The 24,733-nt window shown below is 51.3% G+C and overlaps 1 protein-coding gene across 1 annotated transcript in view; it reads right to left on the reverse strand.

The window, feature by feature from the left end:
- Nucleotides 1–3,905: 3,905 nt before the first annotated feature.
- Nucleotides 3,906–24,733, reverse strand: part of GREB1 (growth regulating estrogen receptor binding 1) — a 76,478-nt gene continuing 55,650 nt past the window's right edge. The window contains exons 23-32 of the mRNA XM_047069808.1: nucleotides 22,571–22,729; nucleotides 21,470–21,612; nucleotides 17,621–17,782; nucleotides 13,405–13,609; nucleotides 12,844–13,018; nucleotides 10,702–10,920; nucleotides 8,664–8,799; nucleotides 6,406–6,606; nucleotides 5,799–5,937; nucleotides 3,906–4,601 (exon numbers count right to left, since the gene is read on the reverse strand). Of these exons, the coding sequence (XP_046925764.1) occupies nucleotides 4,438–4,601; nucleotides 5,799–5,937; nucleotides 6,406–6,606; nucleotides 8,664–8,799; nucleotides 10,702–10,920; nucleotides 12,844–13,018; nucleotides 13,405–13,609; nucleotides 17,621–17,782; nucleotides 21,470–21,612; nucleotides 22,571–22,729 (1,703 nt within the window). The 3' untranslated portion in view covers nucleotides 3,906–4,437. The remainder of the gene's footprint in view (nucleotides 4,602–5,798; nucleotides 5,938–6,405; nucleotides 6,607–8,663; nucleotides 8,800–10,701; nucleotides 10,921–12,843; nucleotides 13,019–13,404; nucleotides 13,610–17,620; nucleotides 17,783–21,469; nucleotides 21,613–22,570; nucleotides 22,730–24,733) is intronic.

Here is a 24,733-nt window from a genome sequence, read left to right on the forward strand (position 1 = left end):
GACAGCACGAGTGGCAGAGGGGCAGAGAGAGAGGGAGACACAGAATCCGAAGCAGGCTCCAGGCTCTGAGCTGTCAGCACAGAGCCCGACACGGGGCTCAAACTCACGGACCATGAGATCATGACCTGAGCCGAAGTCGGACGCTTAACCGACTGAGCCACCCAGGTGCCCCTGGGTATTTATCATTCTTATCTGGTTTGAGGGTGACTGCTATTCCTGGCCTTGCAGAAGTACAGATTTCTGTATTTTCCAATGCTCTGGGACAGTTTTTTATTATGGCAAAATACACACAAAATTTACCATTAGTGTCATTTAGCACATTCACAATGTAGTGTAACCATCACCTCTGTCTAGCTGTAGAACATTTCCTGGAATTTCTATTCCACAAGAATTCTCTCTCCTTCGGAGGTTAATGACTTTCTATCAAACATGTCACCAGGTCAGTCGACTCTCATTTCGATTGGTCTTCTATTTCCAGAGAGATGTACTAGTCTCCAGTGATGGTTATGCAATTATCCCATTATTACCCTATTTGTTTCCTATTTCTAACTGTTCTCGCCTTCTAAGATTTCACAGCGGTGCTGGCCAGATCTACAGTTTTGTGACCATTCTTATCCCTTTGGGTTTAACTTTGAACTTCACCCATTTAATTTTTAAATGTTGAATCTTGTTCTGATTAGCCATCTTACCCCAGTCTGAGAGTCTCAATCTGCTGCCTTATTAGGTGAATTTAATCCATTTACGTTTATTTTGATCCGGGATATATTTTTTTAATTAATATTTTTTTAATATGTATTTTTGAGAGAGACAGTGCAAGCAGGGGAGGGGCAGAGAGAGGGGGAGACACAGAATCTAAAGCAGGCTCCAGGCTCTGAGCTGTCAGCACAGAGTCCGACGCGGGGCTCGAACCCATCAACTGTGAGATCATGACCTAAGCCAAAGCTGAAGGCTTAACCGACTGAGCCCCCAGGTGTCCCTGATCAGGGATATGTTTGAATGTCTTTCTGCCACCTACTTTATTTACCAAGCTTTTTGTTTCTTCCCTCCCCAGCCTGTTCTTCCCTTATACCACATACACTGGTTTTGTTGATACTCCTTTTCCCTCTAACGTTTAGATCTTGTACATCCTGTTTCAATTCTTCCAGGGATTACTGTTTTTTAAACGTATATTTAAATATTCCTTTTCTGGTAACATGTTAACCACCCCTGCCCCATTAAACCAGGAATTTTAGGTCAATTTCACTCCTTTATTTTCTCAGTTCCTCCATCACTGGCCACTCCCACCCCCAGCTCCCACGCTGGAAGCATCTAAAACAGAACGGAGTCAGTCAAGGGGCGTTTCACGAACACTACCATTTGCTGGGCATATTCCAGTCTCCAGGAACACAGGAGTGAATGTGTCTTACGAAGTTCCTACTTTCACGGGAAAGGACAAAGAAAACACTAAACAAAATGCATTCTACTGGGGAGGACCTCATTGAGGAGGTGACCTCTGAGGGATCCAAGCGACGTGAAGGGGAGAAGCGGTCCAGGCACAGGAAGCAACCGGCCTGAGGTGGGTACTCGGCTGGCAGTGGCCAAGATGAGCCAGGAGGGCCAGATGTGCAGTAAGCAAGGGAACAGTCAAGTGTCAGCCCAGACCGCCAACGTTCATTCCTGTTTGCCGTCAGACCTCTCCGGGTGCACCTCCTGGCGGGTTCCCTCTTGAGCTCGTCTGGCTATTCACCCGTCTACCGAGGTCTCTGTTTTCACTTCCAAGATCTGTAACCATCCTTTTTTGTCTGGATACCGTATCACCTTACTTTATTCTGATTTGGATTATGCTTGTTTTATAATTAACCTCTTTACTGACATTATCACCTTTCACTGTATAACGTTTGCTATTTTAAGAATCTTAGTCGTTTCTTCATTTCCATACTTGGTGGGTGGGGGGGGGGGTTCCTGTTTGCTCATTTCATCTACTATAAACTGACCCATATAACTGTGAGGGGAGAGATAGGACAATGCCACAGAGAGGGGGCGCCAATAGCTTGTCTTCACAAAAGTCTGGACCCCCTCCCGTGCCCCCTCCTTGAGGCTCCCTCCACACTCTGCAGTAAGCTTAGCAGTGGCTGCTTGCCTAGCCCAGGTCAGTGGCGTCTGTGAGTGTTGCAGAAGAGCTGGAAGGAATCGAAGGGCCCAGCTGCACCAAACCGTATCAATGTGACAGATGCCCCAGGCCCCTTCCACGTCCTTAGCCACCGTGACGCACAGAGCACCCCTGACCCCATCTTCCGACGTAGCATGTTTCTCTGTATGGTCTCAGCTGTGCTATCCCTCATTTCCGTTCTTCTCTACACCTAATTTTCTCTTTCAGGGATTCCTCCATGTGTTAATACACACTTACTTCTATGGATTTATAATTTCCTTTCCAAAACTGTCTTTTCTGTCATGTCATGAGGTTGTAAGCAGGGAGCCCTTGGAGATCACTGGTCACACTACTCCCTCTCAAAGAAACAAAACAAAAACAAAACCAACCGAATTAATTCCCACCAAAGAAACCAGGAGTGCATCACAGGTTTTATTTATAAGACTGGAACAAACAAGAATATTAGTTTGGTGTCTTCCAAGTTTAAATTAACTAACAAAATGGGAAGCACGGCACACAAGCTACTATTTACAAAAGACAAACACAACTGAAGAAGGAAAGTTTTTATTCCGAGATAGGAATTATGGCATATACGAAGGGATCATTTTATAAACACTGAACTAATCTTTTATACTCATCGGCTGGTTTTTCTTTGGGCGGGGGTGGGGGGGGAAGATTAAACTCTTAGGCATCATCTTCTAAAATAATTTCTTCTTGGACTGTTATCCATCAGAGTGCTCAGAAGTGTCTAAGATGGCTGTGTACGAATGCATGCTGGTGGTGCATTTCTGAGTATCTTCAAACCCTCCCTTTGGTTAGGGGCCACTCCAAAAGCACCGTGGCCTGGGGCAAGACAGACGCTGGTCCGGAATCCAGGAGTCTACTTGTCCATCCTTCTGCTTCTCTCCTTGCACAGTGGTCTCGGTGAGGTGCGCTCCCTGCATCGGAACCTTCTCGTCTTCCAGGTGGAGGATCATTGCACCCACCCAGGCTGTTGGAAGGACTAAGCAAGATCATAGCTGTGAAAGCACCCAGTCCGATGCCTGGCCCATGGGTGGCACTCAAACACACAGGCAGACGGAATGGTGAGCGTCATGGAACGTTCCCGCATTCCTGTCGTCCATTCTGATCGGGGCCAAGCACTCGTAAGAGAAAACAAGCTATTTAAAGAACCAAAAACTGAGCTTCAATAAATTATAGTCAAAAGTTTAATTCTTACCAACTATTTTATGTCCCTCTGGTGGTTTCATTGTTTCAAAGCAAGCAATTTGGTCCTCTTTGTAAGGCAAAGTCGGTCTCTTCAGGTCAACCTCTCCAACTCTAATTTCCTTCCTGAAACACTTCTTGTTTTAAAGAAAGTTTCTTTTCACCTTTGCCCTTTCTAAGAGGTAGGGTATTGACCCTATACTATTTTATTTTAATAGAATCATACTTGCTATGAAGTAAAATCATCTGCTTTACTTTTTCAGAGTGGATGCCTTTGGCCTGGCTTCTGAAAGAGCAAACTTGTAGGCCGTTACGTAATTCTTTTTTTTGTTTTTTTTTGTTTTTTTTTTTAATTTTTTTTTCAACTTTTTTTTTTTTTTTTTTTTTATTTATTTTTGGGACAGAGAGAGACAGAGCATGAACGGGGGAGGGGCAGAGAGAGAGGGAGACACAGACTCGGAAACAGGCTCCAGGCTCTGAGCCATCAGCCCAGAGCCTGACGCGGGGCTCGAACTCACGGACCGCGAGATCGTGACCTGGCTGAAGTCGGACGCTTAACCGACTGCGCCACCCAGGCGCCCCTACGTAATTCTTATTAAATGTCCTTGTTTCTTCCTTCTCTCCAGCCTTTAAAGTTAAAAGATGTTCTTCTGGAATATTGCTTTGTAGTAGGTGATAGGGAAAGCCCCATAGTCGGAATCCTGTCCATCGCCCAACAAGAAGTTACTGACACCTCTACAAGAAAACCCAAGAGTGATCCTTTAGAACTCAGAAAAGTCGCATTTGTCCACGGAAGCACACGGATGACAGGACGGCAGGCAAAAGTTTGTTCTTCATGAAGTGGACTTCGATAGAGCCCAGGGCCGTGTGGCCCAGAACCCAGGAGACATGGCTTTGCGTCCCTGCTTACCACCCACTCATCCTCATTGCTCTAAGACCACAAACGCCCAGGCCTGGGCTCCTGGCACGTAGCACGAGGGGGCCGCACAACGGTCCCGGGGCCGCTCCAGTTCGAGCACCCCATGGATCTCAGAGTCCCTTTAGCCTCAAGAGCATGAGGTGCTGAAGGCTCCCCTCCCGCAGAAAATCTGCCGGTGTCTCCCTCAGATGTGCCGCCCGGTCAGAAAAAAGAGCGGCCGGTCTTCCTTGGCGTTGGCCGTCTGGAATTCGTCACGCAGCCGGAACTGCCACTCGTCTTCCAGCTCGAGGCGGACCACCGTCTGGCGCAGGGAGTTCCGGTCCTGGCAGATCACGCACAGGGTGGCACCTGCGTGGGCAACGGCAGAGGCGGTGAAGAAAACGAATGAGAGCTACGGCCTGGATTCTACCGGCAACAAGGAGACACGGTGTCGTTTGGGAAGGAGGGCCCAGACATCCAGGCGGCACCTCCTGCTGCTTCTGGAAAGCTTCGTACTCTCAGCGAGACACACAGCGAGATGGTTATTTGGCAGGTCTGGCCGGTGACACAACGCGGAGGCGGAAGAAATGTGCACAAAGCGGTGGAGGGGGTGGAGAACCGGAAGCAGAGAGACGCCTCGTCGGCTGGTCAGATCACCAACCAAGCGCTCCGGTTCCAGCCCTGCGCTAGCCCACCTCTCCCAGGCTGACCCCACCCCTTCCTCTCCCATGTGAGCCCCCAGCATACTGGCCAGATGCAGCACACCCCCACCCCCACCCCCACCCCCCCAGCCTCGGGAATTCTCCCTCCTCTCCACTCCCAGCATCCTCGATAATCCCTCTGGTCGGCTCATTCATCCTGTAGGTCGGTCTACCTGCCGCCCTTCCTACCCACACGTCCTGTCCTCCTAGTACACGAAATGTTTCCCCGGGGCAGACCGTGGGAGAAACCTCTTACTACTTCCCAAGGCCGCATACAGCGCTGGTGCTCAGTAAACACCCGCTCGACAAGGTCAGAGTGCAGACACCCAAGGCAAGGGAAGATCGGTCAGGATTATTATTATATCTTATTATATAAGATCGGCTGGTTATTATTCCCTTAATAACACTGTTAAGTCCTAGAGAATGAAACGTCTGTCGCTCTCAGCCGCTCTAGCGTGACAACAACTATGGGAGCAGAAAGATCCCAGTAAAGGTCAAGGAGCATGCAGTGCTCCCCAAGATGAGGAGGAAACCCCAGGTACCAGGAGGAAGGCAAGTCTGAAGGGACCTGGGTGCTGATGTTAAGAATCTGGGCTGACGGGGACCACAAGTCCAAAATATCTACCTGAAAGAAAGGGACGTGTCTTGTCTCTATCCCGACAGGCACAAGGGGAAGAGGGCCACGCTGGGATCGCATCCCAGCCTTCTTGTACCTTCCTGGATAATCAGGGCAGTCGTATTCCCTCTCTGAGCCTCAGTCTACCCACTGGCAAAGGGGGACTAAGACCACAAGTCACCTCCTCGGAAGCGCCAGGTGCCAAAAGGCATTCAAATCGAGGTCCAGGGTAAAAGGATGGGAAGTTACCTTTCAGAAAATGAAACTTTTTCAAAAAGCTAGCTCCCACAAAAGAATCACAGAGGTATAGCAGGAGTCCGCTAAACATGAAGTCAGAGCAGCTGATGTTCAGGGAGTGGGGCCTGGAGCTCACGTAACACACAGAAATCTGAAAAAGAAGGAATCCAAGAGAGAACATCAGCTTTCATGAAATACCCAACGACACCATGCTAGGGCCTTGCGTCTAACAAATACTAACTGCTTGGCCAATGCCCAAGGCTGGTGGGGGTCAGGGCAGAGACAAGATTTAGTGTTATGTCCAAATCCAGATCCTAAAACTCAAGTCCAAGAAATGTATCCACATTTGCCCATCCATCAATTCGAGAATCCATCAATTCGACGGACGAGTTGCCACCCGTCAATTTTGGCATCCGCGTCGGCTTTCATTCCTAACTTATTACAGTGGGGGGCAAACCACTTAAACTCTCTCAGGCTTTTACCCTATCAGCTATAAGGCGGGGTAAACACCTGAGGCAAAGGAGCTGAGTAGCTATCATCCCGAGTCCTGGGTTCTGGCGCCTCCATTTTAGGAATTTCTCGGATTCGTGGACTCGGTGGGGGCCCCTCTGAAAGTCACCTGAGATCCCAGGTTAAGGTAGCAGTCGACTGAGAGCACAGGGTGGCCGCGGTTCCGCAGGGACAGCGGGAAGAATCGGTGACTGTGGTGCTGGAGGAACTTCTCCAGCAGGAGCTGCGCGGGCGCCGCGAGGAACGTGTGCTTGCTGTCCGGGGCGCAGATGTACTGGGCCGGCACGATGGCCACGGGGTTGTCGGATACCTGCCCGGGGAAGGCGGGGTCAGCCACTCCCAGCCACCCTGAGCACAGAGGTCCCTCCCCAGGCCTCTCCTGGGGTGAGTGGCCCTGTCACGGAAGACTGTGTCACAGGGTAGAGCTGCCCAGCTGCGAACACATACCTCAACCCAGAAATTCTCTGCCAAGGAAAACTACGCTTTACCACGGTGGGACGTGTGAAACTGACGAGTGGGACCGGTAAGAATTGTAGGCATTGACCACTCCATGCAGAAGACTTGCCGCCTGGTCTAGAATAATCAAGAGGACCACTGGACCTGGGGAACTCTCCCCTAAATCCGGAGAGGCAAACCTCTGGGAAGGATCAGCCTCCCTCTGGCCCCAGAACCTATCCACCTTCGCCTGCCCCCGCCGCCCTTCCTGCCGACCACCCGCCGGTCTGCACCCACCACCCCTTACTCCACGGCCAACGCGTTTGCCAGGCTGCAGCCAGGGAGACTTGGCGTAAATAAAACGAATCAAATCCTCTGCTGGGCACCCTTCGGTGGTCTCTCATTACTCCTAGAGAAAGTCCAGAATGTTCCCATGGCTGCTAAGACCCTACATGCTTCTCTAGCCCATCTCCGCCATGCCTTCTGCCCTTTATGCTTCTTCCACGCTGACCTCCCGGCTTTCACCTGCTCAGCTCCTTCACCCAGATCCTTCTTTGAACAGCTGTGTATTACCCCCGAGTCTCTGCTTTAATGTCACTGTCTCAGGGACACTCACGCAGACTCCCTCCCCCACCCTTCGCAAGGTTAGGTCTCCCTGTGACACATGTCACCCTCGTGGTGGTCACAAGGACACTACACGTTTAACATCCGCCTCAGCTGCAGGGCTACACCGAGTGAAGGCCTGCGTGCTCAGTAAATACTCAATGAGTAAATGAAAGTAAGTTATTTCATTCAGATGAAAGATTATCGAATGTTCCAGCTCTCTTACACATAACCTAAACCTAGCGGAAAAGAAGATGCTCAAAATAGGAACACACATAAAATATCTAGAGCCAGAGGATTAGACTGAGAGACATAAAGAAAACTCAGTTTTAAAAGTACAACAGTATCTTTGATAGACAATGTGGTAAAAATCAGAATTGTAAAACTTAAACTAAAAATCTAACACAATTTCAATAAGAAATCTCAGCAGCGGGGGAGGGTAGGACTTAATTCAACGACTCCCGAGCTCTGGAAGTACAGACCTTTTCTTTAAACGTCTTGCTACTTTTTAAGAGAAATGAGGATGGGCTTTCCCTTTCAGAGAAGGCTTCACATCCTGCTGATAGGAAGGGGCAGGTGGGTGGGGGTTTGGGACTGGCGTCTGAATTCAGACCCGGCCCAGCTCAGGATAAGCAACCAACCGCACAAGGAGTGAGGGGAGATGAGGCAGGACAGAGGCTGAAAGAGTCACTGGGACAGGCTGATGTGTCCACCGCCAGGGCAAAAGTCAAGGCAGATGGAGGTCCAAAGCAGAGAATGGGGCTCCCGTCCATGGGTCGGAGAGAACCTTCAGGCAGAGTCGTGCCAGCCCCATATGTCCTCCTGGAAGACCAGATCTCGGAGGGTGTGCTAGGACTTTCCACCCTGAAATTCCGCAGCCAGCACTGACCTAATCAGACCACGTCTCTCCCCACCAAGAGGCTGGCTCGCGCACAGACAACACGGCTACCAGACCAGCCTGTTGGTGCCATTTGGTTATCTGGCCAGGCGCTGTCCAGGGGCCCAGAGAGGAGCATGGCGCCCCACCCCCCAGGAGCTGGGTCCAGCAGAGAAGCCAGGGCAGTGAACACAGAGCCCAGTGCTGGACGTGCAGGCTGGCGAGCGCTCACGGGAAGGCTGGCGGCGGCCACACTGGCGGGACGCGTACCGGGGCTACTGGTTAGAACCAGCGATCGGGAGAGAAACCCGTCGGCGGGCCTCCCTTCCCCAGGCTCCCAATTCAAAACCTTTACGAAGGCCACCAGCCGTCAAGGCCGCCCCACGGCCTGGCCTCCCCGCCAGCTCCCACACCACCGCAGCCCAGGCAGCAGACTCAGTGGGCGCACTCACCTTGGACGTGATGTGGCAGGACCTGTGCCCGCCCACGGCAATCTGCTTCTTCATCACGCTGAAGCGGTTGAACCGGCAGAGCAGGAGGCCGGCGCTGTGCACCCGCAGGTTGAAGTCCACGTCGTCACACGTGAACCTGCTCAGAAGCAGAGGAGGGAGCAGATAGCACTGGACGCGGCCCACGGCCCCGGGCACGCCCCCAGCAGCCACGCGGAGTGTGCACCCCCCGCGCTGGGGGGCTCGTTCCAACCTTGAAGACCTCGCTCAATAGCGGCATATAAAGAAGACAACACAAATAAGGAGACCAGGTGTGGCTGCGACGTGTCTGCACCAGGCCGGGCTTAAACTACAGAAGGACTACCACTGGTTGATCACACGCTACAGGCACCGTGTGAGGGGCTTCACAAACACCGTTTCATCCATGCGTCACAAACAAAAAAACAAAACAACAAACAAAGAACAAAAGGGAGGTGCCTGGGTGGCTCAGTCGGTTAAGTGTCCGACTCTGGCTCAGGTCATGATCTCATGGTTCGTGAATTCGAGCTCCACATCAGGCCCTGTGCTGACGGCTCGGAGCCTGGAGCCTGCTTGGGATTCTGTGTCTCCCTCTCTCTCTGCCCCTGTCTTGTCTCTCAAAAAGAAACATTAAAAAAAAAAAAAGAAAAAAGAAAAAAAAAAAGAAAGAGAACAACAAACTCCCTAGAGTAAAAATAGTAGCCACATCTTACAGCTGAGAAAAACAAGGCTCAGAGATGCTAAGTCATCAGCCTAAACTGCAAAGCTGAGAAAGAAAAAACCCAGAACTTAGCAGGGCAGCCTGGCTCCAAAAGCGACCCTCCCACACCTCCGATGGTCATCTTGGGTGTGGCCCCAGGGCTCCTAAGAGGGACATCTTGGGTGTGGCCGACTGCCTGGCCTATAGGGATGCCTGATAAGGGCTGGCAATCTGGTTATTCTCGAGATGTGAGCACTTCCGTGGCCAGGCCCAGAGAGAGAGTCATATGGAAATTACTTCCTAGTTTTCTTCAGTGTTAATGCTCCTAAAAACTGACGTATTCCGAGAAGGAAGCAAAAAAGTAAGAGAAATGACACTGTACGACGTAAGTCACTAATATAAAGGATCACGTGAACCGATGAAGGAAGTTGAACGATCTTATGCAAATCTACAGTCTACAGAATTACACAATTAAAAACAAATTTTTTTTAAGTTTATTTATCTTGGGGCGCTTCGGTGGCTCAGTTGGTTAAACGTCCGACTCCAGCTCGGGTCATGATCTCGCTATTTGTGAGTTCGAGCCCCGCGTTGGGCTCTGTGCTAATAGCTCAGAGCCTGGAGCCTGCTTTGGATTCTGTGTCTCCCTCTCCCTGTATCCTTCCCCCGCTCATGCTCATGTGCACATGCTCTCTCTCTCTCTCTCTCTCTCAAAAATAAGCATTAAAACAATTTTTTAAAATAAGTAGATAAATAAAAGTTTATTTATCTTGAGAGAGAGCGTAGCATGAGTGTATGTGCGTAAGGGGCAGGGAGAGATGTGGGGCTCAAACTCACAAATCCTGAGATCATGACCCGAGCTAAAATCAAGAGATGGGACACTCAACCAACTGAGCCACCCAGGCCCCCCTATACGACAAAAAGATTAAAAAAAAAACCTGAGGGCTGATTTCAGCTTGGGTCATGGGTCTCGAAGTCTGTGGGATCAACCCTCTTCACTATCAGCACTATCCACCTGCTTGGAATTCTCTCTCCCGCTCCACCCCCCCCCCCCCGCCCTCCCACTTGTGCGCGCGCGCACACACACACACACACACACACACACACACACACGCTCTCTCAAAATAAAAAAATAAACATTAAAAAAAACCACCCCAAAACCTGAGGGCTGAAAGCAGGGCCAGAGCAATGCCCCGGGAAGGAAGCCTCCGGTTCCACTGGCCCCGCAGCAGCGGGGAGGCGGCCGTCCCCCAGGCCTAAGGTTGCCCTTCAGGGCGGGCTCTGGGCCGGGGGCGGTGCCGACGGCCACAGAGGGCGGGGACTCACCGGTTCTGGTTGTACTGCACATTCTGGGTCAGGTCCACGTTCAGAATGATGAAGTCGTGCACGTGGCAGCGGGAGAAGGGCTCCCGCACCTCGGCGCTCCCGGTCTTGCTGGACCACTTCCGCATGCCAATCAGGGCATAGTGGGTGATGTTGGGGGACGCCTCGATGTGCTGCATGATGTGCTTCAAAGACACGTTTCTTTCTGCCCAGGAAAACTCCCTGCTCGAAAGAGGGAGACGGACGTCCCCAGGCTGAGGGGCAAACAGCAGCAGGGCCCCCAGGACCGGACGCTTAGGAGCTGGGTAGGGCTGGAGCAGGTGGAGATCATCGCTGCCACCCTGAGTGCCGGGCACCAGGCTAAGCGGGTCACATCTACTATCACGTATCCTCACGGCAACCTCATGACCTAGACCTATCATCCCCATTCTACAAATGAGGAAAAAAGGGGCTCTGAAGAACTTGCCCGGTGTCACTCAACAGAGCTCGGACTCAAACAGCGCCGTCTCCAAAGCCTACCTCCTCCCCATCAGGCTAAAACACTGCATTTCCCGTTTGCAGACCTGAGGGCAAAACGGTGGGGAGAGCGAGGCTTTCTGCTGTGAATTCCAGTAAGGGAATGGGAAGGAAGGAGGTAGTGTGTAGATACCCCCCACCCTGACTGCCACTGTCTGAGGACTGTGGCGACGACAGGGACACCTGATGACCAGGGAGGGGGCTGGCGGGAGGGGCTCCAGGGCTAGGAGCTGGGCCCCAGCATGCAGCTCAACTCTTCTGGACCCCCGCTTGCTTTTCCCCAGCCAAGGGGCTTAAATAAACTCTCTAGGGCCCTGGCCAGCCGTGACATGCCAGGGCGTTAACTGCTGCTTCAGAACAGAATTCGGGAACGCAGAATGAAGGCTCCATTCTCTCCCAGTCTCAGCCCCCGGCTGAGCTCTTGCCTTTGGAAGAGCGTCAGGGAGAATATTGCCAGCAAAGCAGAACTGCTCCCATAAACTACGGGCAGCTCTATCATCCGGAACACATTTTCTCTCTAGAAGAACAGGGACTAGTGGTAATTGTCACAGGAGGGTACCACTAACATTAAAGAGGTGAAATGACCTCACGTTTCTTAAAAAAAAAAAAAAAAAAGCCAAAAATAATCAGAAGTCATCAGGCAGCCCTAAGTTGAAACATCCATGTGGCAAAAATCACAAAAGGAAGTATTTTACCAACGATGTTCCGAGTCTATCTACTGAGCCTTCCCTACATCGTGCCCTCTGGTGCCCACCTCCAGGCACACCCTTCGGAGTTTAGTTGTTACACTAATGTCACACAGCAAATAAAAATGCAGCTGGCTGTTAGGAATTAGGCTGGCGGCAGGGGGAGGGTGTGGAAGGCTCCAGGAGGGAATTTCTGGGCCACTGGTGACGTTCCATTTCTTCCAACGGGAGTTGGTTAAATGGGTGATCAGTGTGTGAAAATTTCTGGATGTGTGTCCTACTTTCTGTAGGTATTTTATACTGAATATATACTGTGTGATTTTCTGTACGTATTATACATCCAAGAAAAGTTTTAAAAAGTTAAAAACACAAGGGGCCGCCTGGGTGGCTCAGTCAGTTAAGCGTGTGACTCCTGATTTCGGCTCAGGACCTGATCTTGAGGTTTGTGAGCCTGAGCCCCCAAATCGGGCTCTGCGCTGACAGTGTGGAGCCTGCTTGAGATTCTCTTTCTCTGCCCCTCCCCCCCTCAAAATAAATGAAAAATAAGAAACTTAAAAAAAATTGAAACCTCAAAACTACGCTGGGCTTGAAATAAGAGCCTACGACATACAAGGCCATGTGAACCACATACTGTGCCTTCTAAGATGCGGTGTCCTCTGTGGTCCTCAGGAGGTAGCTAAGAAGCCCCCATTGAAAAGGAACAGCTTTGGGGCACCTGGCTGGCTCAGTCGGTTGATGTCCGACTTCAGCTCAGGTCACGATCTCACAGTTCGTGAGTTCAAGCCCCGCGTCCAGCTTTCTGCTGGTCAGCGCAGAGCCCATTTGGATCCTCTGTCCCCCCCTTGCTCACGCTCTCTCCAAAAAATAAATAAATAAACATTAAAAAAAAAAAAAAAAGGAACAGGTTCATGTTCCTTGCAGGGTCGGCGGGGGGGCATCTCACCTGCTTCTTTCTCCACCACAGTCTACATCCACCACGTTCCACATCACGCAGGAGTCGTCCGAGATCACGATGAAAGGCCAGATGTCCTGTGGCTTGATCCCCAGCTCCTCCTGCCGGTTCCTCTCCAGCTCCAGATTGTGGTAAGACAGCTCCTTGATCAGGAAGTGGGCGGCGCCTGAAATGGGCAAACCCCAGGCCCACTCTTGGGTCGGTCCTCCACGGACATCTACCCAGGACAGGCCCACCCTCAGGTCTGCCCTACCCAGGACCAAGGCCCCATCTGGAGTTAGAACGGCTCATCGAGGCCCCAGCCCATGACCAGCCAGCTCCCGACGGGCCTAATCTCCATCGCCAACCTGCACACACACTTGTCTGCTTATCCTTGTCTCTGACCGTGGAGAATGTGAATCAAAGCAGTGACCAAAGACGGAAGAAGGCTATAGCTTTCAAGATGAAAGGAGCCTGATGAAGAACGTTTAACCCATTCATCTCTAGGACGGTCTCCCAAAAGTCTCCGTTCGCAGGAATTTTACCAAGCAGGGCATGTTAAAAAATGCCTACCAACTCCAGCGCTGTTGAAGATACTTGGGAGCACCAGCATGATGTGGTTGGGCCAGTATTTCTTATAAATGGCCATTTCATACTCCTTGACGACCAGCACGTGCAGATGGCTGGCACCATCCATGGCATGGTACAGGTTAAAGAGTCCGTGTTCGTGACGGCCGGTTGTCGGGGTGAACGTTGGACTTTTTATATACTCGTGGCTCTGGAAAGCAGAGGAATGAGGAGGGGAAGTGTTTGTGAATACGGTCACGATCACTCCCCTCCCTTTGAAATGGGACTTCGGGGGCGCCTGGGTGGCTCAGTCGGTTGAGCATCCGACTTCGGCTCAGGTCACGATCTCGCGGTCCGTGAGTTCGAGCCCCGCGTCGGGCTCTGGGCTGATGGCTCAGAGCCTGGAGCCTACTTCCGATTCTGTGTCTCCCCTCTCTCTCTGCCCCTCCCCCATTCCTGCTCTGTCTCTCTCTGTCTCAAAAATAAATAAATGTTAAAAAAAATTAAAAAAAAAAAAAAAAAAAAGAAATGGGACTTCGCGGAAGCTTCCGATAAGAGAACGCAGCCAGTTTCCACACTCACTGAATGCAGCTTAGCCTTGGGACTTGCTTTTCCCGAGAAGACGACGGGAACACGATGGTTTGCGCCCGTTCCGAGCCTGGCCCCCCGAGGACGGACGCATTCCATCCTCTCTCTCTCAGACCCCTCCCCGGGAGGAGCCGGGGCTGGCCTGCTGGGGCAGGAGAGACCGCAGCGGGCAGGGATGGGCGTCCCACTGAGGCGACCCTCGCCCGGCCAGCCCCCAGCTGACCTGGCAGCTAACCACAGACACGAGTGATCGCAACAAGCCAGGGCAACCACACAGCGGGACCGAGCCCAAGCTGCCAGCCCGAAGAATCGCAAGCGGAGTGAGGGCTTGCTTGGGAACGGTCAGTTACACAACCGAAACTAACTGGCATGTGTCAGTGACCCAAACGGATCCCCCTCCCGTGTTGGCACTGAGTATGTGTGGAGTATATACTAGTCTGGACGATTTAAATCCCTCAGTCCCTCATCCCTGCAGCCTAGCTCCTAATACACTCCGGTTGTGAATCTTTTATATCAAGAACTGGGTTTTCCTCCACTCTGCCCTCAACAAAAAAGTTCTTCTGGTTGAGCTAGGCCTTCCACTCCTTCTGAGTTCCTCAGAGCACCTGTGCTGCACCTGGTGCCCGTACCCAGGTCTGGCTGGAACTGGCTGGAACTGGCTGGAAAAGCGAGGGGGGGAACAGAGAAACCCTCCACCAGTGCAACAGCCCGCCCCAGCCCACAGGGTAGGAGATGCCCTGTAATAAAGGCCCCCATTGTTCTTTACAAATGTTCCCACACAAGGGTCACATTGGCCGGGGCTGGGGGCAGGCAGCAAGCTGACTCTGAGACGGTCAGGCTGGATCTGTGAAACCAAGCGTCCCTATGAGGAGGGCCTCTAAGAATGCTGGTCACGGACTTCTGGTGGAGTCTATCGGATTTTCCATGTATAATATCATGTCCTCTGCAAAAAGGGAAAGCTTGACTTCATCTTTGCCAATTTGGATGCCTTTGATTTCCTTTTGTTGTCTGATTGCTGATGCTAGCACTTCCAACACTATGTGAAACAACAGCGGTGAGAGTGGACATCCCTGTCGTGTTCCTGATCTCAGGGGGAAAGCTCTCAGTTTTTCCCCATTGAGGATGCTATTAGCTGTGGGCTTTTCATAAATGGCTTTTATGATGTTTAAGTATGTTCCTTCTATCCCGACTTTCTCAAGGGTTTTTATTAAGGATGCTGAATTTTGTCAAATGCTTTTTCTGCATCGATTGACAGGATCATATGGTTCTTATCTTTTCATTTATTAATGTGGTGTATCACATTGATTGATTTGCGAATGTTGAACCAGGCCTGCAGCCCAGGAATCAATCCCACTTGATCATGGTGAATAATTCTCTTTATATGCTGTTGAATTCAATTTGCCAGTATCTTGTTGAGAATTTTTGCATCCATATTTATCAGGGATGTTGGCTTACTTGACACATCTCCAAAAGCAAGGGAATTAAAAGCAAAAATGAACTATTGGGACCTCATCAAGATAAAAAGCTTCTGCACTGCAAAGGAAACAATCAACCAAACTAAAAGGCAACCGACAGAATGGGAAAAGATATTTTCAAATGACATATCGGACAAAGGGCTAGTATCCAAAATCTATAAAGAACTCACCAAACTCCACACCCAAAAAACAAATAATCCAGTGAAGAAATGGGCAGAAGACATGAATAGACACTTCTCTAAAGAAGACATCCGGATGGCCAACGGGCACATGAAAAGATGCTCAACGTCACTCCTCATCAGGGAAATATAAATCAAAACCACACTGAGATATCACCTCATGCCAGTCAGAGTGGCTAAAATGAACAAATCAGGGGACTACAGATGCTGGAGAGGATGTGGAGACACGGGAACCCTCTTGCACTGTTGGTGGGAATGCAAACTGCTACAGCCGCTCTGGAAAACAGCGTGGAGGTTCCTCAAAAAATTAAAAATAGATCTACCCTATGACCCAGCAATAGCACTGCTAGGAATTTACCCCAGGGATACAGGACTACTGATGCATAGGGGCACTTGTACCCCAATGTTTATAGTGGCACTTTCAACCATAGCCAAAGTATGGAAAGAGCCTAAATGTCCATCAACTGATGAATGGATAAAGAAATTGTGGTTTATATACACAATGGAATACTACGTGGCAATGAGAAAAAATGAAATATGGCCTTTTGTAGCAACGTGGATGGAACTGGAGAGTGTGATGCTAAGTGAAATAAGCCATACAGAGAAAGACAGATACCATATGGTTTCACTCTTAGGTGGATCCTGAGAAACTTAACAGAAACCCATGGGGGAGGGGAAGGAAAAAAAAAAAAGAGGTTAGAGTGGGAGAGAGCCAAAGCATAAGAGACTCTTAAAAACTGAGAATAGGGGCGCCTGGGTGGCGCAGTCGGTTAAGCGTCCGACTTCAGCCAGGTCACGATCTCGCGGTCCGTGAGTTCGAGCCCCGCGTCGGGCTCTGGGCTGATGGCTCAGAGCCTGGAGCCTGCTTCCGAGTCTGTGTCTCCCTCTCTCTCTGCCCCTCCCCCGTTCATGCTCTGTCTCTCTCTGTCCCAAAAATAAATAAACGTTGAAAAAAAAAATTTAAAAAAAAAAAAAAAAACTGAGAATAAACTGAGGGTTGATACAGGGTGAGAAGGAGGGGAAAGTGGGTGATGGGCATTGAGGAGGGCACCTGTTGGGATGAGCACTGGGTGTTGTATGGAAGCCAATTTGACAATACATTTCATGTTAACAAAAAGATAAAATACTTCAGCAAAGGGAAAAAAACCCAGATGAACTAAACGTGGCCGAATGTTGGTAATTGTTGAATTTGGATGATAAATTGCGGGGAGGTTTGTTGAACTACCTCCTTCCTAACTTTTGTAAACGTTTCACATTTCATAATAAAATTTTTGTTAAACAAACAAACGAACAAAAAAGAATGCTGGTCACAGAGACGGCGAGTTATTAAGAACGAGCTCGTCCAAGAGAGAAAATTTATCTTTTACGGATGACATGATGCACCATCTGGGCTTCGCTTCCAAAGAACCGAAGAAGGCAGAAGAGAAGGCTGGCCGCGACAGAGTAGTCCCTGCAGCTGGGTTTGAGCCCCCCCCCCCCCCCGTCGGGCTCTGTGCTGACAGCACAGAGCCTGCTTGGGATTCTCCATCTCCCTCTCTCTCTCTGCCCCTCGCCTGCTCATTCTCACTGCCAGAAGAAATAAATAAATTCCTAAAACGTTCCACAACAGCTTGTTCGAGACAAAACGGGGAAGGGACGAACACGTCCTCAGCACCTGTCACCTCGCAGGCACTGTGCAGGTGCCTCACGTCGGTTATTCCCATGATGCTCGCAAGAAGCTGCTGCAAAGTGACTGCTGCCGAAGCGTACAGGGTGAGGGAACCGAGGCTCGGCGACATTCAGTGACAAGTCAAAACGACACAGCTAGACAACGGTAGAGCAAGGCCGGAACTTGACGGAGTGACCCTAACCCCAGCCCGCTCCACGTTCAGTCACACACCGGTCCCCGCCTGCCCTTGACTCATCAGGCAACCCCAGCCTCCAGCTCAACGGTCACCTGCAGCCACTCTGCGCCCCCCCCCCCCCGAGCCAGAGCCGTACCTTGTCTGTGACCAGGGGCAGCCGCATGCTCTCCAGCTGGCCTCCGGGTTGGCTGAAGACAAAGTGGTGCTCCTTGGACTTGGGGATGATGAAATGTAGCTGAATTTCCTCTCCTAGCATGGAGTAAGAGAAGGCAAAGGCGTGCAGGGTGGACTCATAGAGCTGAGGCGTGAGGGGAAAGGACAGAGCTTGTCGTCAGAGTCCGGCATTACCTCCCAGAAGAGCCCAGGCCCGTCGTGGCCGTGACACCACACAGGTCACTGCCACCTGCCCCACAGCCCGAGAAACCCACAGGTTGGTCCGGGTACGAAGCGTGGACGCCCAGGTCTTGCGGCTGGACAGACACCCGAGGCCACGCCCACTCAGTTGCGGACCCTCCCCCCCCACCCCTCATTATTATTATTATTTTTTTTTAATGTTTATTTATTTTTGAGAGAAAGAGAGAGTGCTAGCAGGGGATGGACAGAGAGAGAGAGGGAGGCACAGAATCCGAAGCAGGCTCCAGGCCCTGAGCTGCCAGCATAGAGCCTGACACAGAGCTTGAACTCGGGAATGGCGAGATCATGACCTGAGCAGAGGTCAGATGCTTCACCAACTGAGCCATCCAGGCGCCCCCACCCCCCCCACCCCTCATTCTGATCCCGCTCCACCCAGTGACGCCACTTCTGGCCCCAACCCCTTGCGGACTCGTGCTAGGTCACCCACTAAAGCATTCACACCTCACGTCTCATCGCTTAATGCCAGTAAATGGATTCTTCCCATCACAGGCGTTATGCGTAGAAACTCACTAATAAAACTATCAATAACTACACGCGCTTGCACACTTCCGTCACACGCACTGTCTCGGCCCCCTCCACCCTTTGGGGCTGTAATTAACCCTATGAAGCAGGTAGTTTCACCATCCCCTCTTTTTAAATTTTTTTTTTTTCAACGTTTATTTATTTTTGGGACAGAGAGAGACAGAGCATGAACGGGGGAGGGGCAGAGAGAGAAGGAGACACAGAATCGGAAACAGGCTCCAGGCTCTGAGCCATCAGCCCAGAGCCCGACGCGGGGCTCGAACTCACAGACCGCGAGATCGTGACCTGGCTGAAGTCGGACGCTCAACCGACTGCGCCACCCAGGCGCCCCATCACCATCCCCTCTTTATGGATGTGGAAACAGACACTCAGAGGTCTTGGGCTCACTCCTATCCCTAAGGTCTAGCCTCACGTCCCCTCACCCCCTCCCGGTCGGCCCGCACCCGCCCCGTGGCTCTGCCCAAGCCTCCTTCAGGCCTCAGCTCGGGCATCCAGCCCTCCCCGACCCCTCCCCAGACCTGCAGCTAGCAGGTGCGGGCCACTCCTGAGGCTCCCCGAGGCCTGGAGGGGGTGGACACAGGCCAGGGCACATGGGCCGTCACTCCCACTGTGGCTCCCCCAGAACCACAAAGCCCTTTGGGGGCAGAGATGAGACAGAAAAAGATTTTGACCTGGGGAGGCAACAAGGGGGGGGGGGTGTAACTGAGGAAGTTTCATACAACGGATCAGGGAGCCGTGAGAGGAGAGAAAAGACTCCAGGGTGCACAGGGGCACAGAAAGGCCAGCAGGGAGCGGGCATGTCATGTGCCCCTCAGCACTCCTCCCGTGGCCTGGTTCCGAGTCCCCTGCAGCCGGGGCCCCCAGACCTGAGCACCCTGAACACGGCGGGTGCGGGGCCGGGGTCTCCGCGCTCAGTTCTGTTAACTCACTGCAGATGCCGACCGTGGTGACCACGACTCTACAGCCCGCGGGTCTCTGTTTCTTTAATGTCAAAATTAAGAGAACGCTCTCACGTACATACTCTCCGCTTTGAAAGAATAACTTCATCTCCACGGGGAAAAACATGAGGACGGTTTATCTGCACAGGATCACTATTTTTAATTCTTAAAAAAAAAAACAAAACTGCTCATATGTGTTTTCTAATTTTGTCTACAGTAAAATCGCATAGTTTTGCTTTTGTTTTTGTTTTTAAACCGTCTAAAAGAAGACGGGTGCTACTTCAGCGACAGCTGAGCTCCAGGCCGGGCGGATGTGGGAGAATTAGAGCCCCTATCTGCTGCGTCCCTCTGCAAAAGGGACAGACGCGGCAGGCCGGTGCTCAGGCCACCTCTGGAAGGTGCCAAGGCCCTTCTGGAAGCAGCCAAGGCATGGGCTTTCCGCACACCAGGTCTAGCTGCTCCTCCCCTTTCCCTGCTTAGGTCTGAAATGAAAACACACACTGGACGTAAAACCCCACCTGCTACTGCTTCTGCGCGACCAGCCTCGCAGGCCCGCTGTGAGGCCACGATGAGACCACGCAGAAGGCAGCTTGGCCCCCATCAGGCCGCTCCATGCCATTCTCCCTGGAAAAGCCCCTGTCCCGCTCTCCGCACAGCACCCGGGGCCTTCTGTGGTGTCTCTGCCCCCTCACCCCCACCCCAGCATCCTCTCCTGGGCTCGCCCACGCCTTGCGCCTTATGGTCCAGCGATGCCCGACTGAAATCCCTTCTAATTCCCCCAGAGACCCCGTGCCTCCCTCTACTCACATGCTTCTGTCTGCCCCGGCCCCTTGGCAAATTCTTATTGATTCTTCAAAACCCTCTCCTCTCCTTCCTGCCCAAGACAGTACCTTCATTTATCAAATGGGGATAATGTTATTTCCTTGTGTGGTTTTAGTGAGAATAAAAAGCTAGACAGGGCAGTTCCCTATCCAGTCACTCTGAATGACTGGAGGTGTGCCTTGAACACAGCCACCTGCAGGTGACCAGCCAGAACCTGAGACAGGCAGAGCCCAGGGGCAGCCTTAATCCATTTGCCCCAGTGTCTGGGGTAAATATCATTTTCTATCACGTAAAAAGGTTAGAGGAAGGGGTGCCTGGGCGGTTCGGTTGATCGAGCGTCTGACTCTTGATTTTGGCTCGGGTCATCTCACGGTCGGGGTTCGAGCCCCACATCGGGCTCCACGTTGGGCGTGGAACCTGCTTGAGAGTCCCTCGCCGTCTGCCCCTCCCCCATTCACTCACTCACTCACCTCCCTCCCTCTCTCTCAAAACAAGAAAAATAAAGGTTAGAGGAAATGACATAGCGAAAGTGCCTGGTGCATTGCCTGGCATGTAGTAAGTGCTCAGTAAGTGCACGTTACGATCTCCTTCTCTAAGTATTTCTACGTGCCAACATTACTGCTTTTCCTGCCAGCTTTACATTGCTCTGAAGTTCTGCCCTGTCCAAGTGCATCTCTCCACCCCTAGATTGTGAGTCTTATTTTTACGTTTATTTATTTTTGAGAGACAGAGAGAGACAGAGCGTGAGCAGGGAAGGGGCAGAGAGAGACGGAGACACAGAATCCAAGGCAGGCTCCAGGCTCCGAGCTGTCAGCACAGAGCCCGACGCGGGGCTCGAACTCACAGACCGCGAGATCATGACCTGAGCCGAAGTCAGACGCTCAAGCGACTGAGCCACCCAGGCGCCCCTAAACTGTGAGTCTTGAATACGGGGATAAAGCTTATTCATCTCTGTGACTGGTGCAGAAGCGCTCGGTGCCTGCTGCAATGAACTAACTTTGGCAATTGCCAGGACGTCAAGAAAACGAAGACATCCGCAGTCAGTTAACGTTGCTACCGGTAAACGTGTAATCCCAGGAGAATCACGGTTTCTGTAGCGTCGGCAATAATTTTGCAGCTTACTGAAGGGAACTGAAGATACAGGAGACCGGGAAGCAAGAGCTTCCGGAACTTTCCATGCCCGCCCCCCCCCCCCCCCCCAGCAACCGGAATGAAAACACTGAGGAACGTGTGGAAGGGCCGCCGCAAGCGCTCCTGGAGACGCAGGGCCTCTGCGCCCCGCGGCCTACCTGGTAGCGGGGGTGGAAGCCCATGTAGTGGTGACACTGCTCGCAGTGGTGGTATGTGTTATAGGCCGCGTACTTGGACAGCCTCATCCGCGCTGTCTGGCGCCGCACGTAGAGCTCCTCCGGCTTCCGGGACGTCCCCCTGGCTGCAGGAAACCCCGGCGTTACAGAGCCGCAGGAGGACAGGACAGACATTCTCTCCGCCGCCCGCTCGCAGTGGAAGGAACTGAAATGCCGTAATAGGACTTTGTGCGACGGCACCTGCCCGGGCCCCGAGGTGACTCGGCGGGTCAGAAACGACAGAGGTTCAGCGGGAGAAACTAACAGACCACGTTCACGAGGGGTCTCGCCGACGGGCCCACGAATATCCTATACGCACATCTTTAGGGATTCGCCACCTGACGATGCAAATGGGTGGCCGACTTCATACGCAGACCCTGCACTACAGAGGACTTGTCTCTGTTCTTTTCAAAGGACTTAGCGAGATGAAGACTTTAACACTAAACCTTAATTAGGGACTGGTCTGTATGAAGGATCGTTCGCTGAACATGGTTCTAGGGAGAGACAATTATCGGTTTGACACGGAGACTGGTGAGTATCTTCCTTTCCTTTCCACTCACCAAACTGTTCTGGTCAGTGCTTAATATCGCACCGGCCACGAATATCTGACGGTTGCTGAAGGTGACCCTGAAACCCTGCAGGGTCATAATGCTGTGAAAGTCGGCGGTCCCGGAAGGAGGAGGGAGAAAACAGGACACTGAGGGTAGAGAGGGAGATGGGTGCATTTCGTGAGGACAACTCAAATTCCTACATAAACATCCATGCCTTTTATCCTCTCTTAACCAGAACCTTGAGGATATTCTGGCCGTGACCACCCGCCAAGAGAGCGCGCATCAAGGTCAGCATGCGCTGAGCCGCAAGCCTGCCTTCGCGGGAAGAGCGCTTCCTCGTCTGTGGGGCGGTGACCTCAGTTCTGTACCAGGCACTGCTGGCTATTCACCGCCGCACCACCGAGCTCACCGCCGACACGGTTCCACTCGGCCCTTTGCGAGGCTCGACCCTGGACTCTGGAGGAAGGTGGGGCAAGAGATTTAGAAGCCTGACCTTCACTCTTCACGCTCTGAAGGTGCGAACAGATGAGACTGGCGTCTTCATACTTCGGGTCGTGAATAATGTAGTCAAAAGGCAACTTCTTGAACAGCTCCAGGTCTGGCCAGGGGTCACTGAGCTGGAGGTAATGCCAATCGGACTCCTCTCTGAGGTCTGTAAGATCGTTGGAAACACAGGCAGGTGACAAACTAGGAAATGAGAATGACTGATTTAAAAAAAATTTTTTTTAAATGTTCTTTTATTTTTGAGAGAGACAGAGTGTGAGCGGGGGAGGGGCAGAGAGAGAGAGAGAGAGAGGGCGGGGGAGAATCTGAAGCAGGTTCCAGGCTCTGAGCTGTCAGCACAGAGCCCGACGCAGGGCTCGAACTCACGAACTGTGAGATCGTGATCTTGGGTGAAGTCGGATGCTTAACCAACTGAGCCACCCAGATGCCCTGAGAATGACTGATTTTTAAATGTGTCCAAGGACGATGCTTGTGGTAGAGCTATCACTGAGTCTATGGGCTACTGGGGGGGTGGGGTGCTACTGTATCTCAAAAGCTCCCAGAACATACTGCATTTTCAGGATTGTTCTAAGGAGGCAAGAGGTGCCTCTGGGTCTACCTCGTAACCAGAGGACCCGCCTATGCTGTGTTTCCCATGGGAGGAGTTTGCTTTCCTGGCTCCCCCACTGACTTCAGCAACTCCCAATACACCTACCACTTGCTCTGAGCTTCCCCTCAGCCCCATCCCCCACATACGTAGGTTCCCAACGCCAATGGAACCTAACATAGTTCTTGTTCTTGTTTTAGATCTAAACGCTATGCAGCCAATATGGCCACGTCCTATCACTGCACCTCTAGAAAGCCTCTTCCAAGTGTTCAGACCCATTGGTTCCTCCCTTCTGAATGCCAACACCACACGTGGTCCAAACTCCATCTTTACACTCGCCGTGTATCATCTTGCAATAATTGGTGTAGTCTATGACACTCACACTAATTGCTTGCTGGCTCAAAAGCAAAAAAAGTCTAGTTGGTCCAACTCAAATTATGTAACATATTGATTTTACATCTAGGATATGTACACATGACCAGAGTACCTGTCTAGAAGAAAGAGAAGGAAGGAAGGAAGGGAGGGAGGGAAGGGAGGGAAGGAAGGGAAGAAAGAAAGAAGAGAGGCATGTTTATTGCATATTTAGTAGGCGCTCAAGGCTTCATATGTAGAACATCATTCAACCTTCACAATGCCCCATAAAACAGAAATTATCCACGTTTTACCAAGAAAACCAACGTATTAAGAGACTATCTGAGAAAATGGGCTTTGAAGTTTAACAAGCTGGGTTCAACTCCTGTCATTGTCATTGGGGTATCCAAGAAAGAGAGGACACAGAGACTCAACAGGGCTGCTGGTTTTCATCTGGAATAAAGTTCCAAACTGTGGGTGGGGCGGGGGTAGTGTGAGAGCTCAGAGGTGGGATGAAGAGTCTCTCTCCTTTTCCTTCAAAGGAACGACCAAGGGCTGGATGGGCTTCCTTGGTTCCAGATTTCCTTCAAGTCAAAACTCAAACACGGTCAAGAGCATGTAAAGAATACAGAAGTGTTGTGTTTGCAAATGACAGGACTTTCTTCTAAGGCTGAATAATATTCCACTGCGTGTATATACCACACTTTTCTTTACCCATTCATCTGCTAATGGCCTTTTATCCATCAAGGGACCACATATGGTTGTTTGTGTATCTCGCCTACCATGAATAACACTGCAATGAACCTGGAAACTACGAATATGTCAGTTAGCTTGACCGCAGTGGTGATTTCACAACGTACGTGTGTATCGAATCATCAGGTCGTACACTTCCCACGTAAACGATACCAATAGATAAAAAGAAGTGCCATTTAGCCTCCGCGCAACTCACTGGTTCCCTTTCTTTGCAACACGGACCGGACTGCTCACACAAATTTTAATTCCCAAAGCAACGGATTCATTTACCAGACCAAGTTTACGAGCCGCTGAAGGAAAGTATGCAGAGACACTGGAGCATGAAACAGCGGCTCAAAGACAGTCTTACCTTAATCAGGGCAAACTCTGTTCCAAGAATAAGGAGGAATGGCTTTCCCCCACATGTCATATACTTGGGTTTTGCCCTAAGATATTGACCTATGCACTCGGCTGCCTGAGTGG

This window comes from Lynx rufus, unplaced genomic scaffold (assembly GCF_022079265.1).
Source record: "Lynx rufus isolate CCGP_SWC_20201006 ecotype Redwood Valley unplaced genomic scaffold, mLynRuf1.p SCAF_8, whole genome shotgun sequence".
Lineage (NCBI taxonomy): Eukaryota > Metazoa > Chordata > Mammalia > Carnivora > Felidae > Lynx > Lynx rufus.